We start from the raw sequence: 23177 nt of genomic DNA, 5'->3' as shown, positions 1-23177 counted from the left end.
CCATTCCCTTTGAAATAAAAACCAACATTCCATTCACCTTCCCTAACACCTGCTGCACTTGGGAGCTAGTTCTTCTGTGACATACATTACACTATTTCCTCCCTCCCCTGTACCAAATTCCCATTCTCCCAAATTCCTGACATTTCCTGACTCTTCTCCTGACCACACTCTGGAAAACTGAGTTCAACTGGGAGTTGGAGCAATGAATCTAAATTGTCAGCACAACAGAGATGCAGGAGGATAAACAGTATATGGTGTATGGTATTTGACTGGAGTAACAGTTGGAGAGGATTCATGGCAGCAAAGATCATGTTCATGTATTGAAAAATACTACAAGGACAAAAACACTGCCAAGAGAAACTGAATGCTACACTTGACAGAAGAATCCTTGAACTGAATAGCACTTGGTTACGACTGGAGACTACATTTTAAGTTGTTGGAATTTGCAGACCATGTATGTGGGTGTTTTGGTTTTAACACCTGCATGTTTATCAAGATTTGAATGACATTAAATGATGGGTTGTGGCTATGGGCACTATTCTTTATAAAATCTGAAGGAAGGAACAGGAAATTGCAGAAAGAGAAAGCTAAGAAAGAGCTCAGATCTGTAAAATCTGGAGATCTAGCAGAGGCTGAACATCATTAGGTTCAGAACAAGTTAAAGGCAAGACACCTTCGTCCCAAAGTCAATAAGAATGATTTCGTTTGGATTGGTAGGTTCAGGTAGCAATAATGGTAGAGGTTTTGCATACTGTGTTCCTTCTACCTTATTTAAAAGAAAATGTCTTTGTTTCAGGGAAACCTGTGTTTAATCCTGTTTCACTGTATCTATCAGATTTATGCCTTGGAAAATACACAGGTAAGGATAACATACTAATTAAATGTGTCTGTCTAATTCTCCCTTTATCGTGCATGTTTATTTCCCTGTTTTTCCTCTCCATTTGTGTTTCCTTTGCCGGACTGTTATATTTCCCTGTTCCTTTTTACATATTTCCCCTTGATTCACACGGCTGTATAGATGCTCGTCTAGACTTGCTTAGTGATTTAATGCCAGACCTCGTTCAATCATATAAAGTGTTTTCAGTTCTGCTCACATGTGCCACAGCTACATATAATTCTCGGAATGGACTGGCATCCAAAGAGAACACCAGCTCTTTTTCTCTACTGCAATTCTTAAATCTCTCTGTCCTGTCTCTATCACTTTCGTGTTCAACATGCTCAAGGAACTCATGGTCCATTAGACAGTCAGACATTGATTGTCCACTTTGCTGTCTCCGTAACGTTATTCCCTTCCCTTTGTCCAAAATCCCTCTCAGGTTCCATCCAGCCGTAAACCTGAACTCGTCTCTTTCTCTATTTGCTCCCCTAACTCCCTTAATGCTGACTCTGAACAGAATTTATTAATGAGACCTCTCACTCCATCAACACAATTCCCCATTAGCTGTATAAAAGTTAAATACTGTGGATGTTGGAGACCATAAGCCGTAGGAATAGAAATAGGCCATTCAGCCCACAGAGTCTGCTCCGGCATTCAAGGAGATATTAGTGGATCTGATAATCCTTTCCACCTTTTTCCCATAATGCTTGATTCCCTTACTGATTAATCATATTCAGAGCTGAGATACATTTTAATAAGCCAGCCTCTTCAGCCTTCCACAGATCCCTTCCCCTCAGAGAAAAAGACTCCTCTTCACCTCTTCACTCTGAGATTATGCCTCTGCTCCTTGACTCTCACACAAGGGGAAGAAACCCCTAACATGTTAAGTCCTCTGACAATCTTGTATGTTTCAATAAGGCCATCTTTCATCCTTCTTTATGTCAAGTACAGCCTGAACTATTCAACCTCTCCTCATATGACAGTTCCTCCACACCCGGTATCAGCTGAGTGAATCTTTTTTACACTGCCTCCAATCCCAGTATATCTTCCCAAGATAAGGGGCTCAAAGCAATACACAATATTCCAGTTGTGGTCTGGCTAATGTCTTGTATAGTTTTAGCATAAACCTCCCTACATTTGTACACCATTCCCTTTGAAATAAAGGCTAATATTCCATTTGCCTTCTCTATTACCCACTGAACCTGGATGCAAGCTTTTTTTGATTCATTTTCCAAATCACAAACACAAAGTGCAGGAAACAATTCAGCAGGTTTGGCAGCACCTGAGGAACAATAAAAAGGGTGAATGTTTTGAGTCCAATATGATGTCTTCTGAACTTCTCCATGAGCTGATATTGTTAACAGTTCTCTCCCATCAGGTTCTGTACCTTTCTCTTTCAAGTCCACCATCATCACCCCAACTCAAAAAGATAATCCTTCATCCCATTGTCATTGTAAGCTTTCAGTCCCATCTGTAATCCTTCTTACATCTTTGATTATATTTTGCTGAACAAATTTGTGGCCCATCTTACGCTGAAATTGATATTTAAATTTCTCCAATCAGTATCTCTTCCTGTCACAGCCTCAAAAGGACTCAATCAAAAACTCACAAATGGCATCTTTTGCTAATGTGACAGAGGTAAACCACCCCTCCATATCCTCTTTGCAACCTTCAGCAATGCCTGACTATATCATCCTGTAATCAGCTACAATTGCTTCTCTTCCACTTTTGTACCATTACTTCTAGTGTCCCTTGAGGAAATATCCTTGTCCTGCTACTATTTCCATAAGACCATGTGACCATAAGACACAGGAGCAGAAATTAAGCCATTCGGGTCTGCTCCACCATTCAATCATGGCTGAAATTTCTCAACCCCATTTTCCCACCTTCTCCCCATAACCTTTTATCCCCTTAACAATCAAGAACCCATCTATCTCTGTCTTTAATATACTCAATGACCTGGCTAAAACAGCCTTCTTTGGCAATGAATTCCATACATTCCCCACTCTCTGAGTGAAGAAGTTTCTCCTCATCTCTGTTCTGAAGCACCTTCCCTTTATTCTAAGCCTGTGCCCTCGGGTCCCAGTCTCAAATGCTAATGGAAATATCCTTCCAACACCCACTCTAGCCAGGCCTTTCAGTATTCTATAAATTTCAATTAGATCCCACATCCTTCAAAACTCCATTGAGTATAGGCCCAGAGTCTCAACGTCCCTCCTATGGGATGGATGGGTTGGACTGAAGGGTCTATTTCCGTGCTGTACATCTCTATAACTCTATGTTAAGCTTTTCATTCCTGAGATCATTCTCGGGAACCTCGTCTGGACCCTCTCCCAAGGTAGAGATATGGGGCCCAACACTACTCACAACATTCTAAATATGGTCTGGCCAAAGCCTTGTAAAACTTTTGAAATACATCTCTGCTTTTATGTATGTGCTCTTGAAATAAAAGTCAACCATTTGCCTTCATAACTATGGACTCAACCTGCAAGTTGACCCTAACAGAATCTTGGATTAGGATTTCCAAGTCCATTTACACTTCAGATTTCTGAATTCTCTCCCCATTTGTAAAATAGTCTATGCCTTAAGCCTTCCTACCAAAGTGCATGACCTCACATTTCCCACATTATATTCTATCTGCCACTTCTTTGCCCACTCTCCTAACCTCTCGAAATCATTCTGCAGAGTCCCAGCCTCCCAGCCTCCTCAATACTACCTGTCCCTCCATCTATCTTTGTATCATCTGCAAACTTAGCCAGAATGCTGTCAGTTCCTGCATCGAGACTATTAATGTAAAACCTGAAAAGTTGTCGTCCCAACACTGACCCTTGCAGAATTCCACTATTCACCAGCTGCCATCCTGAGAATGATCCTTTTATCCCCACTCTCTGATTGTCAGGCAGAAAGAAATCTTCTAACCATACTTGTACCTTACCTCTATACGGGCTCTTTCATTTCTATCTGATGCTTCCAAATATCATCTGAAAATGCATCAATCTCCACACCGACAACTCCCAGCTCCACCTCATCATCACCTCTGATACCCTCATCACCTCTAAACTGTCACACTGTTTGATATCCAGTACCATATCAGCAAACATTTCTTCCAACTAAATGACAGGAATCAAAAGCTCCTATCTTTTAATCCTTATGACAAATTTCAGTGCCTACTTACCAGCTCCATTCTTCTGTCTGGTCGCTGTTTGAGGCTGAACTACCCTGTTCACAGCCTGGGCATCAGTTACACATGTATGTTTAGAGAGGAGATGGTTATATGTTATTGAACTGGCCATCCAGAAATCCAAGCTAATGTTCTCAGGATCACGGTTCAAATCCCACCATAGCAGAAGGTGGAATTTACATTCAATTTCTACATTGAGTCATAGAGCCATACAGCACAGAAGCAGACCCCTTCGATCCAACCAGTCCATGTCAAACATAATTCCAAACTGTACTAGTCCCACCTGCTGCTCCTGGCTCATATCCCTCCAAACCTTTCCTATTCACGTACTTATCAAAATGTCTTTTAACCATTCTAATTGTGCCCACATCCACCACTTCTTCAGAAAGTTCATTCCACACATGAACCACCCTCTGTGCTAAAGAAAACACATCCCCCCATGCCTTTTAAAAATCTTTCTCCTCTCACCTTAAATATGTGCCTCCTCATCTTGAAATTCCCCATCCTCGGGAAAAGACAAACCCCACTAACTCTATCAATACCCCTCACCTCAAGCTCTGGGGAAACCACAGTGATTATCATGAAAAGAACACATTTGGTTCACTAATGCTTTCTCGGACAATCTCCTGTTCTGAGGAACATGTGACTCCAGACTCACATCATATCTGACTCTGAACTGCCCTCTGAAATGGGGAAACAAGCCACTTACTTCAAGCTCAGTTACAGATGGGCAACAAATGTTGGCCTTGCCAGTGTTCTCCACATTTTTTAAAATATGATTTTTGAGTTGAATATCTGATCAGATATCCACATGCTCATCAAGATTATTTATTTCCACCTCCATCATTTCACCACCAACATTCCCTGCTCATTTGCTGCTGAAACTCTCAGCCACACCTTTGCTCCCTCTAGAATTGCCTATTTCCATGCACTCCTCATCCACACTCTCATGTTCTGAATCTCACAAAGTCCTGCCCACCCATGGGCTTGCTCACCTCCTCTGGTTCTAAGTTAAGGAACATATTCTTTTAAAAATTCCCATCCCTGTTTTCAAACCCTTCCATGATTTTGTTCCTTCCTATTTCTGTAATATCCTCCAGCCCACAATGTTCTAAGATATCTGTGCTCATTTAATACTGGCCTTTTTGGCCAAATTCTAACCCGCATTTTAATTGATTCACCATTGGTAGCCAAGTCTTCAGCTACCTCTTACTGTACCTTTAACTCTTTCTATTCCCCTTATCCCTCTGTATCTTTTCTTCTGCAAATCTTTGTGCCCTCTCCCTATGTTGCCTGCTCACTTTGCTCCTTCGTATTTCCTATCTCCCCTTCCAGCTGCCCCCTCCTTTCCCCATGTCCTCCTCTTACACTCCCCTAAATGTTCCTATATGATTTACCACATATCAAAATTAATTAAATTAACTTAACTGGGTTTTCATCATATGTACCCATGATGTGTGCAAGAAAACTGTCCAATAACAAATGTGAAGTTATGGGACGAAGCTAGGAAAACGGCAGCAGTAAGACATTCATTCAGAGAGCTGACACAAATATGAATAGTCCAAATGGTCTCCTTTAGCACTGACCAAATTCAAAATTCTAGGAACATGTGAGGTTACGTGCATTCTATCCTAAAGGGGCTGAATGCAGAGCTCAGGATGGAAGTGACAAGTCTACCCAATGTCCTTACACCTACATTTCTCCAAAATCAGAAAACTGGCTAATCGTTTGGCTATTCTGTCCAGCTCAGCCTGACACCAAAAAAAATGAAGAGAAAGGAAATAAACTTCGTGGGCAAACCTGCAAGTACTATCAAGATCGCCAGCTAAAGCTCCTTTATGAACCAAAGAGATCATAAGCCCCTTAGAGAATAAAGTTGGGGAAATAATAACTGTGAACCAGGAAAAATAGAGGAGCTGAATAATTACTTTGCACCTGTTTTCACAGTAAAAGACGTTCATACCATTCCAAAATTACTAAATGTTCACCAGACAAAAGCAGGAGAGGAAATAGGACTAATGTAGTTTGCTAAACTTGGATGGCATGGAAGAATTGTACCAAAGGGTCTGTTTCCGTGCCCTTTGATTCTGTGACTCTGAAATATTAGAGTTATCAAAAGAGAAGAGGTGCTGGAGAAACTACCACGGTGGCCCAGTGGTTAGCACTACTGCCTCACAGCGCCTGAGACCCGGGTTCATTTCCCGACTCAGGCGACTGACTGTGTGAAGTTTGCACGTTCTCCCCGTATCTGCGTGGGTTTCCTCCGGGTGCTCCGGTTTCCTCCCACAGTCCAAAGATGTGCGGGTCAGGTGAATTGGCCATGCTAAATTGCCCATAGTGTTAGGTAAGGGGTAAATGTAGGGGTATGGGTGGGTTGCGCTTCGGCGGGTCGGTGTGGACTTGTTGGGCCGAAGGGCCTTTTTCCACACTGTAAGTAATCTAATCTAATCTAATCTAAAGACCAATAAAGTTCACAGGCCTAATGGAATGCTTCTCAAGATATTAAAGACAGGAGCTACAGAGATAGTGGACACACTGGTAGGAATCTTCCAGGAATTCTTCAAGTCTGAAAAACTCCCAGAGGATTGGGAAACTGTCAATGTGAACACATTTATTTAAAAAGGGAAGGGAGTAAACAAAACCAGACAACTGATATTGCTCCTGGAGAAATATTGCTGCAATGTAAAGGATGTAATAGCAGACCATTTCAAAATGCAGAACTGCTCGAGCAGAGGGAGCATGGCCACATAAAGGGGAAACCGTGCCTCACAATTTTACTAAAATTCTTTTCAGTGAGCAGGACAGATAAAGGAGAAGCAGTGGATGTTATACATTTGGATTTTCAGGAGGTGTTTCATAAGGTATCACATATTACACTACTTTACAACATAAGCCATGATGGGAAGGTGCTGGTGTGAGACTGAGGTGGACAAAGTTGACAAGCACACGACACCTGGTCATAGTCCAACAGGTTTGTTTGAAAACACAAGCTTTCAGAGCCTTGCTCCTTCTTCAGGTGCTGCTGAGGGATGATATATCAGACACAGAATTTATAAACAAAAGATCAGTCATACAACTGATGCAAATGTACTGAACAAACCTAGATGACTTTTAAGTCTTTAATCAGTGAGAATGGAGGTGCAGGTTTTAATCAGTTGGAATGGAAGTGCACCTTCTCGCTCTCTCATACACACAGTCTTGCCACCTCTCTCTCACACACACACGCCCTCTCTCTCTCTGTCTCTCTCTCTCTCTCCCTTCCCCTCACACACACACTCTCCACCTCCTCCTCCATCACCATACAAATAAATCTATGGGGTAAATTTGCAGATTGGCATTTGTAAATACAATCCCCTTTTTTTTAAAAAAAGCACATATGTTGTAGACAGTCAGTCAATTTTATAAATTCTTACATTGGAAATAAAACCAATCTCACTCCAAGTTAGGACACAGACAGACTCTAAACAAGACCTTACACCAAAAATACGTTGTCTGACCTGAGATGTCACCTCTTCTTTACTGATCAAATCTTAAGTTACCTCAGAGCAGTGACTTGAAAGAAATTCTGGGATTTACACATTAATCAATCAAAACCTGCATCTCTTACTTCGCATTTACATTTCTGATTCTTCTAATATTTTACATTAGTTCCACAATTTCCAGTTTCCTGGACTGAGCTGCTTCCTTGACAATCTCTCAGCACATCCATCCTCCATCAGGATGGTCTGAAGACACTCTGCTTCAAGCCACTCTTGAAAGGAGGCCTCCATAGTCCTCATTGTGCACCTCTCTCCATTATCGGGCTGAGTTAGTTCTCACTTTAAATAAGTTATCATTTAACTCCCCTCACTCTCCAGGTCAAAGGAATGGACATGGACAATTGATTAAAGACTTAACAGCTACCTAGGTTTATTCAATACATTCATATCAGTTGTGTGACCCCTTGGTCTTTTACTTATAAATTCTGTGTCCGATATATCCTCCCTCATTACTTCCTGAACGGGGAGCGAGGTTGCGAAAGCTTGTCTTTTCAAAAACAAACCTGTTGAACTATAACCCAGTGCCGTGTTATTTTTGACTTTATTAGATAACAGCATACGGTGTTGGAGTTAGAACATTAGCATAAATATAGGACTGGCCAGCTGAAAGACAAATTTGGCATGAGGGGACATTTGCAGGGTGACAATCTGTAACTAATGGTCTGCCACAGGGATCAGTGCTGGCACCACAATTATTTACCGTGCTTCTTAATGACTTGGATGGAAACAGTGAGTATCCTAAAGCCAAATTTGCAAATGGGGCTAAAAATAAGTGGGAAGGCAATCGGTGTGGATGACACAAACAAGTTGGAGAGGGATACAGACAGGTTAAGTGAGTGGGCAGGTGGAAAATGTGAGGTGATGCCCTTTGACAGGAAGAATAAAGGAGCTGAATACTTCAATCAGGAAAGACTGCAGAAAGCTACAGAACAGAGGGATTCAGGAATCCTCGTCGATAAATCACAAATATATCCAAGTTCAGCGGGAAATAAGGAAGACAAACGGAATGCTGGCCTTTACTTCAAAGAGAATGGCATTTCAATTAGGGTGCTATTGTTCCAAATTGACCTCCTCCCACCTCTATCAGCACGCCAATCACCCACCAATCCTGTCCTAACTTACCAATCCAGCTCCAAGCACCGCAACACCACCAATTTAAAACACTCATCAATAAGTTATTATCTTGCAACAACACATCCCTTCCTAATCCAGTTATCTTGCCCTCAGAGAATATATAATTTATCACACAGGCAGAGTGTAAGTATCTGGATGAACATCAGAAAATTTGCGGAAGTAACAGAAAAATGTGTTCATCAAGAAAATATATTTCACCCTCCACCCAATACAGCATTGGTACAGAGGTACTAGTGACATGTTGATGTATGAATAGCTGAGGAACGGTCACTGGACTCAAAACATTAACTATTTCTCTCTACACAGATGCTGCTTGACCTGCTGAGTTTCTCCAGCAATTTATGTCATGGTCTAACTCAGCCTGATATATATTTAATAACTGAGCCTCTATAGCTCACTGGGGAGAGAATGCAACAATCACCAAAAACACCCACAATCATCAAGAGAATAAATTCTCCTTGATCGATCTTCAATGGGAAACCTTCAGTTTTAAACAGAGCCCCTTACTTGTAGATTCCCTCAGGAGATGAAATATCTTTCAGGGCCTCAAAGCCTGCTTCTACCTTCTCCCCAGACTTCACAAACAGAATTGACCCATTTCTCACCCTGCTCCTGCCCCTCTGAAATCAGGTCTTCATATTTTGACTCTACTTTTTCTCCCTTAGTCAGTCTCTTCACATTTACATTTATGGTTCTTCTGATACTTTACATTAGTCCCACAATTTCCAGTTTCTGGGACTGAGCTGCTTCCTCTTCACCATGGATGTGCAATCCCTCAACACATCCATCCTCCATCAGGATGGTCTAAAGGCACTCTGCTTCTTTCTTGAAAGGAGGCCTGAACAGTTCCCATCATGCACCACACTCCATCATCTGGCTGAGTTAGTTCTCACTTTAAATAAGGTAACATTTAACTCATCTCACTCTCCAGGTCAAGGGAGTGGATATGGACACCTGTATGGGTCCTAGTTCTGCCTGTCCCTTTGTTGAGTCTGTGAAACATTTCTTGTTCCAGTCCAACTCAGGGCCCCCTCTCATAACTCTTTCTCCAATACATTGATGATCACTAACGCTCTCATCTGGAATTGGAAAAACATATCAGTTTTGACTTGAACGTCCATATTTCTTTCACCTTTGTTTCTGACACTCCTCTTCCCTTCCTCAATTTTGATGTTTCCATTTCTTGATAATAGGTTGTACACCAATACCCACTACAACCTCCCCAATACCCCCTACAACCCCAACCTCCTCATACCTTGCTATTGAAAGGACTCCATTCCATTTGTCCTGTTCCTCTGCAGCACCTGTTCTCAGAATGCCACCTTCCACAGGGGTGCCAGCAGTGTGCACTCCTTTCTCCTCAACCAAAGATTCCTCACTACTATGGGCGGGACAGGGTTCTCAATCAGATCCAATCCATTTCCCATAATTCTACCTCCACTTCTTCTCCTTCTTCCCAGAATAATGATAGTCACAGAGTCATAGACCTGTGCAGTACAGAAAGAGACCCTTCAGTCCAACCCCTTAATGCCAACCAGATATCCTAAACTAATCTAGTCCCAACTGCCAGCACTTAGTCCACATCCCTCGAAACTCTTCTTATTCACGTCCCCATCCAGATGCCTTTTAAATGTTGCAATTGGAACAGCCTCCACCATTTCTTCATTCCATTCACGCACCACCTTCTGTGTGAAAATGTTGCCCCAAAGGTCCCATTTAAATCTTTTCCCTCTCACTCAAAAATCCGGCCTTCTAGTTCTGAACTACCCCACCCCTGGAAAAAGACCTTGTCTATGTACCCTATCCATACTGCTCATGATTTTAGCAACATAAAATCTCTATAAGGTCATCCCTCAGCCTCCAATGCTCCAGGGAAAACATCCCCAGCCTATTCAGCCTCTCCCTATAGTTCAAACCCTTCAACCCTGGCTAACTCCTTGTGAATCTTTTCTGAACCCTTTCAAGTTTCACAACATTTTTCCCATACAAGAGAGACCAGAATTGCATACAATATTGTGAAGTGGCCTAATCAATGTCCTGTACAGCCACAACATGACCTCCCAACTCCTATACTTGATGCTCTGGCCAATAAAAGAAAGCATATCAAACGCCTTCTTCACTATCCTATCTACCTGCGACTCCACTTTCAAGGAGCTATGAATTTGCACTACAAGGTCTCTTTGTTCAGCAACACTCCCCAGGACCTTCCTTTGTCCTCACTTTCCACTCCACCAGTCTCCTGCATTCAAAGGACCATCCTCAGCCATTTTCTGAACCTCTCACAAGATGCTACCAGCAACATCATTCCCTCCTCTCCACAATGAACATTTCCAGGGATCACTCCCTCTCTGGTTCACTCTTCCATCGTTCCTACCAATTCCTCATCCCCACCCTCCCCGTGATATTGGTGAGAGCAAAACCAGTCAGGGTGACTACTTTGCTGAACACCTTTGCTTTGTCTGTAAGAATGATTCTGACCTTCTAGTTCCTTGTCATTTCAATAAACCATCTTGCTCCCATGCTGATGTGACTGTCCTGGGCCTGCTATATTGTTTCAACAAAGCTCAACACAACCTGGAGGAACAGTATCTCATTTTCTACTTCATAGATACGTTACAGCCTTCAGGACCCAACATGGAATTCAACAATTACAAACTGTGAACACACATTATACCCCCCCCTCCCTGTCTTGTTGGCTTTGTGCCCAGTACAGCTGACCTATTTTCTCCTATTCAAACTGATCATGAACACTATTTGACATTTCAGTCTCTCTTTTACACTTATTGAAACCCCTATTGTCTTCTGCTCTGGGCACCCTCACAGTATGTTCCTCTTGCTCCTTCTCTCCCTCTGTCAACAGCATAAAAACCATCACTTTCCAACCCCCTTCAGTTCTGAAGGGACGTGTCTAACTTGAAATGTTAACTCTGTGTCTCTCTCCAATAAATATGCCCGACCTGCTGTGTTTCTCCAGTATTTTCTGCTTTTATTTAACATCCTGCAAACGCTGATCTTCAGCTGTGCATATCAGAGAACAAAAAAGCACTTACTTCAGTTTTTCAATTTGTTTCAGGGAGTTGCAACAGAAGAAATGAAACTTAATAATCCACAGAAATTGATCACAGAAGCAAAACCCAGGCTCGGACCTACTTACGCTTGGAATACAGGGGAGTTCATGCAATATTTCCAACAAGTTTCAACAACAAGTCATAAGACAGAGTACAGAAAGGGTCAGGGATCTGACTTCAGGCACATCAGATGAGAAGTCAACACAGGACCAAGAGTGTTATCTTAAACGCACACAGTCCATGAACGAGGGCAATGAGCTTGTAGCACAGATTGAAATAGAGTCGTAGAGAGGTACAGCACAGAAACAGACCCTTCAGATCAACCCGGCCAGGTCGGCAAGATATCCCAACCCAATCTAGTCCCATTTACCAGCACTCGACCCATATCCCTCCAAACCCTTCCTATTCATAGAACCATCCAGATGCCTTTTAAATATTGTAAATGTGCCAGTCTCCACCACTTCCTCAGGCAGCTTATTCCGCACATGCACCACTCTCTGCATGAAATAGTTGCCTTTTGGGTCTCTTTTATATATTCCCCTTCTCACCCGAAACCTACGTTCTGGTTCTGGACTCCCCCACCCTGGAGAAAAGACTTTGTCTATTTATCTTATCCATGCCCCTCATGTTTTTATAAATCTCTATATGGTCACTCCTCAGCCTCCGATGCTCAAGTGAAAACAGCCCCAGCCAACTCAGCCTCTCCCTATAGCTCAAATCCTCCAACCCTGGCAACATCTTTGTAAATCTTTTCTGAACCCTTTCAAATTGCACAACATCTTTCCAATAGGAAGGAGACCAGAATTGCACGCAATATTCCAACAGTGGCCTAAACAACATCCTATAAGCTGCAACAATGACCTCCCAACACCTGCACTCCATGCTCTGACCAATAAAGGAAAGTCTGCGACTCTACTTTCAAGGAACTATGAACCTGCACTCCAAGGTCTCTATGTTCAGCAACACTCCCTAGGACCTTACCATTAAGTGTTTCAGTCCTGCTAAGATTTGCTTTCCCAAAATGCAGCACCTCCATTTATCGGAACTAAACTCCATCTGCCACATCTCAGCCTATTGGCCCATCTGATCAAGATCCCATTGTAATCTGAGGTAACCTTCTTCGCTGTCCGCTACACCTCCAATTTTGGTGTCATCTGCAAAATTATACCTGCAACTATACCTCCTATGTTCACATCCAAATCATAACTGATAAGAAATTGTGGACCAAACACCGATCCTTGTGGCATTTCACTGGTCACAGGCCTCCAGGCTGTAAAACAACCCTCCATCACCACCCTCTGTCCTTTATCTTCAAGCCAGTTCTGTATCCAAATGGCTAGTTCTCCCTGTATTCCATGTGATCTAAACTTGCTCACCAGTCACCCATGGGGAACCTTGTTGAACGCCTTACTGAAGTCCATATAGATCACGTCCACCCCTCTGCCCTCATCAATCCTCTTCATCACTTCTTCAAAAAAACTCAATAAAGTTATGAGACATGATATCCCATGCACAAAGCCATGCTGACTATCCCTGAAATGTCCTTGCTTTTCCAAATACATTTAAATCCTGTTACTCAGGATTCCCTCTAACAACTTGTCCACCACCAATGTCAAGCTCACTGGTCTATAGTTCCCTGGCTTGTCTTTATCACCTTTCTTAAATAGTGGTACCACGTTAGCCAACCTCCAGTCTTCTAGCACCTCACCTGTGACTATAGATTATACAAATATGTCAGCAAGGGGCCCAGCAATCACTTCCCTACCTTCCCACAGTCAGTGGGTATGATGTTGTAGCCATTACAAAGACACAGCTGCAAGGGATCAGGGCTGGGAACTAAATGTCGAAGGATAGGGATCCTATGGAAAGAACAGGCAGGTGGATGGAGGGAACAGGATTTCCTTGTTAATCAAAATTGAGATTAAATCAATAGCAAGAAGGCACATGGGAGGGTGTGGGTGGAAGGCAGGGAATGTGTTTGTATAGAATTGAGGAACTGCAAAGGGAAAGAAAGACCCCAATGGGAGTTATGTACAGACCTCCAAACAATCGTCAGTCTGTGGGGAAGAAATTAAATCAGGAGATAGTTTGAGAGGGAAAAGCTTGATTTAGATGTAATGGTATTATAATGAAGTGAAGGAGAGTACAATGACATGAGGGAGGATCTGGCCAGAGTTGATTGGAAGGGAATTGAGCAGGGAAGACAGTAAAGCAGCAAGGGCAGGGGTTTATGGGGTCATTTGGGAGGGACAGCAGAAATTCATCCCGAGGAAAAAGAATCAGACTAAAGGGAGGACAAGGTGACCATGGCTGATAGGGGAAGGCAGAAACACCATGAAAACAAAAGAAAAAAGTACATCATGTGGTGAAGATTAGTGGGGAGCCATAGGATTGGGAAGACTTTAAAACCAGCAGATGCTAACCAAAAAAAAGCAATAAGGGGATAGAAGCTGAAACATTTAAGTAAGCTAGCTAGTAATATAAAAGAAGATTGCAAGAGTTTTTTAGAAATATAAAAGGTAAGAGAGAGGCAAGAATGGACACTGGACTACAGGAAAATGAGCTGAAGAAGTAGTAATGGGGAACAAAGAAATTACAGAGGAACTGAAGAGATACTTTGCGTTAGTCTTCACAATGGAAGACACCAGGAGCAGACCAGAACTTCAAGAGAGTCAGGGAGCAGGGATGAGTGCAGTGGCCATCACTAAGGAAAGGGAGCTAGGGAAGTTGAAATGTCTGAAGGTAGATAGATCACCTGGACTGGACAGACTACAGCTCAGGGTTTGAAGGGGACAGCTGCGGAGATCTTTCAGAAAAAAATCACTGGAAGATAAAATAGGATAGAGTCAGCACGGCTTTGTTAAACCATGCCTGACAAATCTGTTGAATTCTTTGAGCAGGTAATGAACTGATTAAACAAAGAACACCCAGTGATGTGATTTATGTGGATTCCCAGAAAGTTTTCGACAAGGTGCCACACAAAAGGTTGATGGAGAAGACAACAGCCCAGGGGTGTTAGGGGCAAGGTAATCACATGGATACTGGATTAGCTGACTGGTAGAAAACAGGGAATGGGATTAAAGAGGTCTTTTTCAAGATGACATCCGGTGAGTAGTGGAGTACTGCAGGGACAGCTATTCTCATTATACATTAACGATTGAGACGAGGAACTGAATGCATTGCTGCTAAGCTTGTAGATGACACAAAGATGGGCGGAGGGTCAGGTTATGTTGACAAGACAGGGAGGCTGCAGAAGGACTTGGACAGGCACGGAGAGTGGACAAAGAGCTGGCAGATGGAATACAACGTGCGATATTGAGAGGTTATGCACTTTGGTAGAAAGAATACAGGCACAGACTATCCTCCAAATGGGGAAAGACTTTGGAAATCTGAAGCACAAAGGGATTGAACAGTCCATGTTCAGAATGCTCTTCAGCTTAACATGCTGGTTCAACTGGCAGTTAGGAAGGCAATGTAATGTTAGCATTCATTTTGAGAGGGCTAGAATATAAGAGCAGAGATGTACTGCTGAGGCTTATAAGGCTCTGGGCTGACCTCGTTTGAAACACTGTGAGCAGTTTTGTGCCCCATACCAGGGAAGGATATGCTGGTGGAGGAGGATTTCTAGAGGAGGTGCACAAGAACGATCCTGGGAATGTAGGGTTTGATAAATTAGGAACGGTTGAGGACTCTGGGTCTGTACACTAGGGAATTTAGAATAAGTGGGGATCTGATTGATATTTACAGAAATACAGAAAGGCCTGAATAGAATGGACATGGAGAAGATGTTTCCATTGTTAGGAGAGTTTGACAGCCAAGGGCACAGCCTCATGAAGATAGTGAGGACTGCAGATTCTGGAGATCAGAGCTGAAAATGTGTTGCTGGAAAAGTGCAGCAGGTCAGGCAGCATCCAAGGAGCAGGAATGATTCCTGAAGAAGGGCTCATGCCCGAAACATTGATTCTCCTGCTCCTTGGATGCTGCCTGACCTGCTGCGCTTTTCCAGCAACACATTTTTAGATAAGTGACGTGGACAATAAGGGAAACACCATGACACAGGGACTAAGAAAAGGTCAGATTGAGGGAAGGATATAAGGACATAAGAACTAGAAGCAGGAGGAGGCAATTCAGTCCCAGAACCTGCTCCACCATTTGTTACAATCATGACTGATCTCATCTCAGCTTCAACTTGCCTGCCCACTCTCCATAACCCTCCACCCATTATTAATTAGCTATCTGTCCATCACCTCCTTAAATTTACTCAATGTCCCAGCACCCACCATGCTCTGGGGTAATCAATTCCACAGATTCATGATCCTTTCAGAGAAATCATTTCCCTTCTTATATTTTAAATCTGTTCAATTAGTTGAAACAAACTCAGTTTTGAGATGGTGGAGATGCAGATCCCAATGCAAAAAATATATCACAATGAAAAGCTTTGAAAGTAAGTTCTCCATGTGGGAGCTACACCGAGAGAGAAAGTTGTAGAATTGACACCATGCTGATAAAGCTTATGGCGAATCCACATTCGCACGTGGTGTCAAAATCTGTTAACAACAAAGACACATTTATATGTAAACAGCAGCTTTCACACATTGAATTCTCCCATTTAAAGGGCCAGGTCAAAGGTTTGTCTAGTGATTCTCAGGCCTGTCTGTATGGATATGACAACTTAGAATAATGTAAGTAGTTCTGTGCATCAGATCTTTCAATAAAGCTTCTTTCACACAAAAATGCATTCCCTTGACACACACACACACACACTTCATCCTGACACACGCACGCGGACACATACACACTCCTCCTCCAGATATACACGCACGGATTCAGACACATCCACCCCATCCCCCAACACGCACATAAACCTTCAACACACAGGCACATACATTCACACCCCCACAATGCACATGTGCGAGTACCTTCGTCTCACACACACAGACACATTCCCCCAAACACACATGCGCTCACACATCCTTGATACATGCAGACATGCCCCAGACACACACATTAAACACACCCTCCCGCAACACAAACACATTCAGACATGCCCCCTCCGTCACACAGGCAGACGTGCCCACTCAGACACACATGCAGACACTCCTCCCCCAACACACACACACACAAAACCCTCCTGACACATACACTCGTGATCACACATCCCCCTCCAACACACATGCATGCATGCAGATGAACACCACCCTGACATATACACACATGCTGTCCCCACATACATAAGCTTATGCGAGTCCCTGACATGCACACATGCGCCACCAATACATAAACATGCATCCTCGTGTTATGAAGATGTGGCTGTACTGTACCTTTAAGAAAGTTAAAAGCTCACAGAACAACCTGACAACACCAAGCGTTCTGAACAAGATACAATGTCACCTTTTGGTCCAGCAGCTAGGGTAGCTGGTAGCCTGGAGACAAAAAAAACAAATTTGAATTCGGCCAATCAGTTTAAATTATACTCCAATAAATACCAAATACCAATCAAGTGTGAATTGAGTATATTGACAATATTAAAAGCGCCTAATTACACAATTTGATGCTTTGGGGGTATAAGACTAGGGAAAATTGAACAGTTGAGGGAGAACTGCCAAAAGACCAACAGATGCAGACTGCCGGAAACACAGCTCTTTTAGAGGTACCTTGATCGATCAGTGACCTGTGAAACATAATCCCTCAGAAGAAGAAAAGAAGACAGAGGAAGACACAAAAAGAAGATTCGACAACTGGCTGGTTTGAAATTTGAATTTTTGGTCAATCTTAATCAGGGAGTTTTATCGAATGAGTATCATAGAGGGGAAAGTAAAAGATAGATTAGAGGAAGAAGTTGTAAATAGTTGTTAGTTAATTATTCTCTGTTATACGTGCAGAAATAAAGTTGTTAATTTTTCTTTCAAATAGTGACCTTTGGGATACTTGGCCTCTCAAATTTCCACAGAAATACTGTAAGGGATAAAGCTTTTCTGGGTTGCTGGTTGAAATCAAGCAGCGGGGTTTACCCATGTTGTAACATTCCCACCACACACAAATGTGCCCCTTGACACACACACACACACACACGACCAAAACACACACATGCACACGTACCCCCAGACACACACACACATACACCTATCCCAAACACGTGTGCCAGCGCCACCCTCCAACATGCAAACGTTCCCTGCCACGCATGTGCACATGCAGATGTGACCCTAGACACACACATATGCACACACAGATGCGCCCCCCCACAGCACACATGCAGATGCACCCGCTAAAACACACACACACTCACGCAGGTGCTCCCCTGACACACGCCTGCAGAGGTGCACCCCTGACATACACATGCCCGCACAGATACACACCCAATACACATATGTCCATACTGACGTGCTCCCGACACACAATTGGCCACGCAGACGTGCCCCCCTGGACATGGTCACACTGACGTGTCTCTGACATACACATGCCCACACTAACATGCAGCCGAACACACAATTGGCCATACTAACGTGCCCCAGAAACACACACATGCCCATGCAAATATGCCACCTGGACACAAACACGTCCAAGCAGATGCTCCTCAACACATACATGTCCACGCTGACGCACTCCCAACACACAAGTGCCCATGCAGATATGTCTTCGGCACACACGCCAATGCAGATGTGCTCCCAACACACAGGCACATGCAGACGCATCCTGACATACATACGCCCACACAGACGAACCCCTGACACACCCACCTATTCAAACATGCCCCCAATCCACACACACCCACGCAGACTTGCCACTGACATGTGCACAGCAATACAGAAGTGCCACCCAACACACACATGCCCACATAGATATGCCCCTGACACACAATTGGCTAAACAGATGTGCTCTCTGACACTCATATACCCATGCAGATGTGCACCAGACACACACATTCCCACACAGGCATCCCCCCAACACAAACATTCCCACACAGATGTGCCTCTGACACACACATGCCCACACTGACATGCCCATGACACACACATGCCCATGCAGACACGCCCGTGAAACACACGTCTATGCAGATGTGTCTCTGACACACATGCCCACGCAGACGCACCCCCAGAACACACAGACATGCCTCCAACACATGCCCACGTAAACATATCCCCAACATACGCCCATGCAGACACGTTCACGACAGACACACGCCAATGTAGACGACAGCCCCCACCTCACAGCATACAGATGGGCCCCCTGACACACATCCATGCAGACATGCCCCACAACACATGCGCAAACAGACATGCCCTCTCAACATACACCCAAATTGACACACATGTCCGTGAACGCATTGCCTCAACACACATACACCCACAGGCATCCCAACACATACACGCTCGCAGATGCATTCTCTTGACACACACGCACAGACATACATGTGCATGTGTCTTTCCCCAACACACACACGCAGATTTTCAAGGATGTTGCCAGGATTGGAGGATTTGAATTGTAGGGAAAGGTTGAATAGTCTGGAATGTTGAAGGCTGAGGGGTGACCTTATAGAGGTTTATAAAATCACGAATGGCATTGTTACGGTAAATAGACAAGGGCATAGATTTAGGGTGAGTGGGGAAAAATGTAAAAGTGACGTGAGGGGGACCTTTTTCACACAGAGGATGCTGCGTGTATGGAATGAGCTGCCAGAGGAAGTGATGGACGTTAGTGCAATTACAACATTTAAAAGGCTTCTGGATGGATATATGACTAGGAAGGGTTTCAAGGGATATGGGCCAAGTGCTTGGAAATGGAAACAGATTAGGTTAGGATATCTGGTTAACGTGGATGATTTGGACTGAAGGGCCATTTTCCATGCCTGTACATCTCAATGACTCTATGATTATGACTTGAGTCCCCCAGCGCACATGTCCACCCCAATAAACACAGACATGAATACTCTGTAACACACACACACACACACACACACACATGCATGTGTGTTCCCGCAACACACTCATGTGACCCCCGAGACACAAACACATACACATCTGCCCCCAACACACATACACGCATGTGTCCCCAACATACACACTCATACACATTATCGCCCAACACACACACACACACACACACACACACACACACACACACACACACACACACACATTTCCCAACGCACACACCTACGGGTCCCCCAGCACGTATGTATACCTCAACAGATACATGCATATGTACCTCAACACATACACGTGTCCCCTCAAAAGACAGATGCATGCCCTAACACACACACACTCACACGTGCGCAACCCCTCAAACACACAAAAGTCTACACATACACACATCCTCCCCGATGCGCGCACACGCACACACACATATGCATTCCCCCAACATATACACTCACTCACACATAAACATTTATGTGGCATGTGTTGGAGGCATGTCTGTGTGTGCTGGGGGTGTGTCTATGTGGGCATGTGTGTCAGAGACACGTCTGCATGGGCGTGTGTTTCACGGGTGTGTCTGCACGGGCATGTGTGTCTCGGGGCATGTCAGTGTGGGCATGTGTGTGTCAGGGGCACATCTGTGTGGGAATGTTTGTGTTGGGAGGATGCCTGTGTGGGAATGTGTGTGTCTGGTGCGCATGAACCCACCCCCAACATACACATCTGTCCTCTCCAACACTCACACACAAACATGCATTTCCCCAACACACATGCACATGCACCCCTGCAACACACTCACATGTCCTGACAACACACACATCCCTGCAACACAAACACATACACACATGTCCCACCAACACACACTCACGTCCATTCCCCCAACACACATGCCTACATTTCACTCCAACACACACACACACACTTGTGTCCCCCAAACACACACGTACATATGCCCCCAAACACACACATATGTGTGTCCTCAACACATACACACACACACGTACGTGACCCCACCAACACACACACACACGTATGTTTGTCCTCCCAATACATACGTGTCCCCAATACACATACACATCAATATGTCCACTCCAACACACACTTACTTGTGTCCACCCAAACACGTACGCATGTCCTCCATACAGAAATCCCTGTGTCCCTAACACACACACGTGTCCACATTAACACACAAACACACAGATACACACATTTGTACATATCCCGACTACACACACTTGTCCTCAACACACACACACCTTTGTGTCCCCCAAAACACATACACATACGTGTGTCATCCACTACCACATATGTATCCCCCAATACAAACACAGATGTACGTGTCCTCCCCAACACACACATGAACTTGCAACAGACTCACACATATACATGTGTCCCCCACAACCTACACACACATACACATTGCAAATCACCCTCCAATAGACACGTCTCCCACTGCACACATGTTCCCCCAACACACAAACACGTACATGCCCCCCAACATACACACAAATGTGTGTCCCCCACTATGCGCGTGTCTGCCAACACACACTAACGTATGTATTCCCCAACAAAACACACATGTACAAGTGTACCCTCAACACACGTACGTGTCCACCAACACAAACACGAATGTGCGCGTGTCCCCTCGTGGAAACCCACACTGACACGGAGAGAATTTGCAAACTCCACACAGACATTCATCTGAGGTTGGAATCGAACCCGGGTCCCTGACATTGTGAGGTGGCAGTGCTAAGCACTGAGCCACCATATGTCCCCCACAACACACACACATGTACATGTGCCTCCCCAAACACACATCATGCATCCCCCAAACACACGTACGCACATGTGTGTTCCCACACACACATGTATGAATGTCCCCACAACACACACATACGTGTCCCTCAACACACACACGTATGTGTGCATCCCAAAATTCATGTGTCTCCCCCACACACACGTCCCCCAAACACACATACTCGTGTCCCTAAACAGACACACAGCTGTACGTGTGGCCCTCCAAGATACACGTATGTGTGACCCCTTCAACACAAGATACATGTATGTGTGTTCCCCCGAACACATACACATGTACGTGTCCCCCGAATGCATACACACATACATGTGTCCTCCCCAACACACACGTATGTCTGCCCCCGAACACATACACACATATGTGTCCGCTCCAATACACACACGTGTACGTGTCACCCAACATAAACACAAATGTACATGCGTCCCCCAACAAAATCACTGGTACCTGTGTCCCCCAACACACACGCATGTGTTCCTAACAGACACAATGTTCTCAATCCACACATTTACGCACGTGTCATTCAAACACACACATATGCGTGTCGCTCAAACACACAAACACACATGCACGTCCTTCAAAAACACACGCACACATATCGATCAAAGACACACACACGTGCACATCCCTCAAACACACACGGGCATGGGGACGTCCCTCAAACACATGCACATCAAATATACACACCACACCACTCAAATACGCATGCGCGCGCGCACACACACACACACATACACACACTTCAAGTATACACACACGTGTTCCTCAAAAACACACACATTCACGAGCACGCAATCCTCAAACACACACACTTGTAAATGGTCCTCAAAAACACATACGCATGCATGCCAGCACGTCCTTCACACACACAAATGCATGCACTCATCCTTCAAACATGCACATGCGACCCTCAAACACACGTGTTCTTCAAATGCACATACATAGGCATGTCCCTCAAACAGGCACACATGTCATGCATGTATCCTCAAAACCATGCATGCGTGCGTGTCCCTCGAACACATACGCGTGCGCGTACACACATCCCTCAAACATAGAGGCACGTGGGTCCGTCAAATACTCATACATGCACGTCACATGCCCATGTGTCTCTTCAACACACATGCACGACCCTCCAATAGTGCGTCCTTCCAAACACACGCCTGTGTGCGAGTGTCCCTCAAACACACACACCCCTCAAACACACATATGTCCCTCAAACACGTGCACATCCCTCAGACACGCATAATCCCTCAGACACATGCACATACGTCCATCAAACACACACACGTGGTGAGTGTCCCTCAAACGTATGCACGCAATCCTCAAACACACACACCTCACACATGCACGAGCACACACTACGCTCAAAAACACATGCATGTCCCCCTGAACAGACACACACACATACACACAAACACAGCCACCCACACTCTCCAACTCCCCCGTGACTTCCATTGCCCTGGTTCCCAATGCCTCACCTTCACCATGAACATCCAGTTCCTTTACACATCCATCCACCATGATGCAAGCCTCCAAGCCCTCTGTTTCATCCTCTCCCGCCAACCCAACTAGTACCTCTCCATCTCTTTTACCTTCCTCTTGATCTCATCTACAACAATGAAACTCTGAAACGCTGAGAGAGCCAGTCCTGT

At 44.3% G+C, this 23177-nt stretch overlaps 1 protein-coding gene across 1 annotated transcript in view; it reads left to right on the top strand.

Moving 5' to 3' along the window:
- Positions 1–571: 571 nt before the first annotated feature.
- LOC132834419 (complement C1q tumor necrosis factor-related protein 3-like) overlaps positions 572–23177 on the top strand; it is a 122805-nt gene continuing 100199 nt past the window's right edge. The window contains exons 1-2 of the mRNA XM_060853349.1: positions 572–713; positions 797–859. Of these exons, the coding sequence (XP_060709332.1) occupies positions 696–713; positions 797–859 (81 nt within the window). The 5' untranslated portion in view covers positions 572–695. The remainder of the gene's footprint in view (positions 714–796; positions 860–23177) is intronic.

The sequence above is a fragment of the Hemiscyllium ocellatum genome, chromosome 39, assembly GCF_020745735.1.
Source record: "Hemiscyllium ocellatum isolate sHemOce1 chromosome 39, sHemOce1.pat.X.cur, whole genome shotgun sequence".
In the NCBI taxonomy this organism is placed as follows: Eukaryota; Metazoa; Chordata; class Chondrichthyes; order Orectolobiformes; family Hemiscylliidae; genus Hemiscyllium; species Hemiscyllium ocellatum.
The sequence above is the reverse complement of the archived record's forward strand: the minus strand, read 5'-3'. Positions and strand labels throughout refer to the sequence as shown.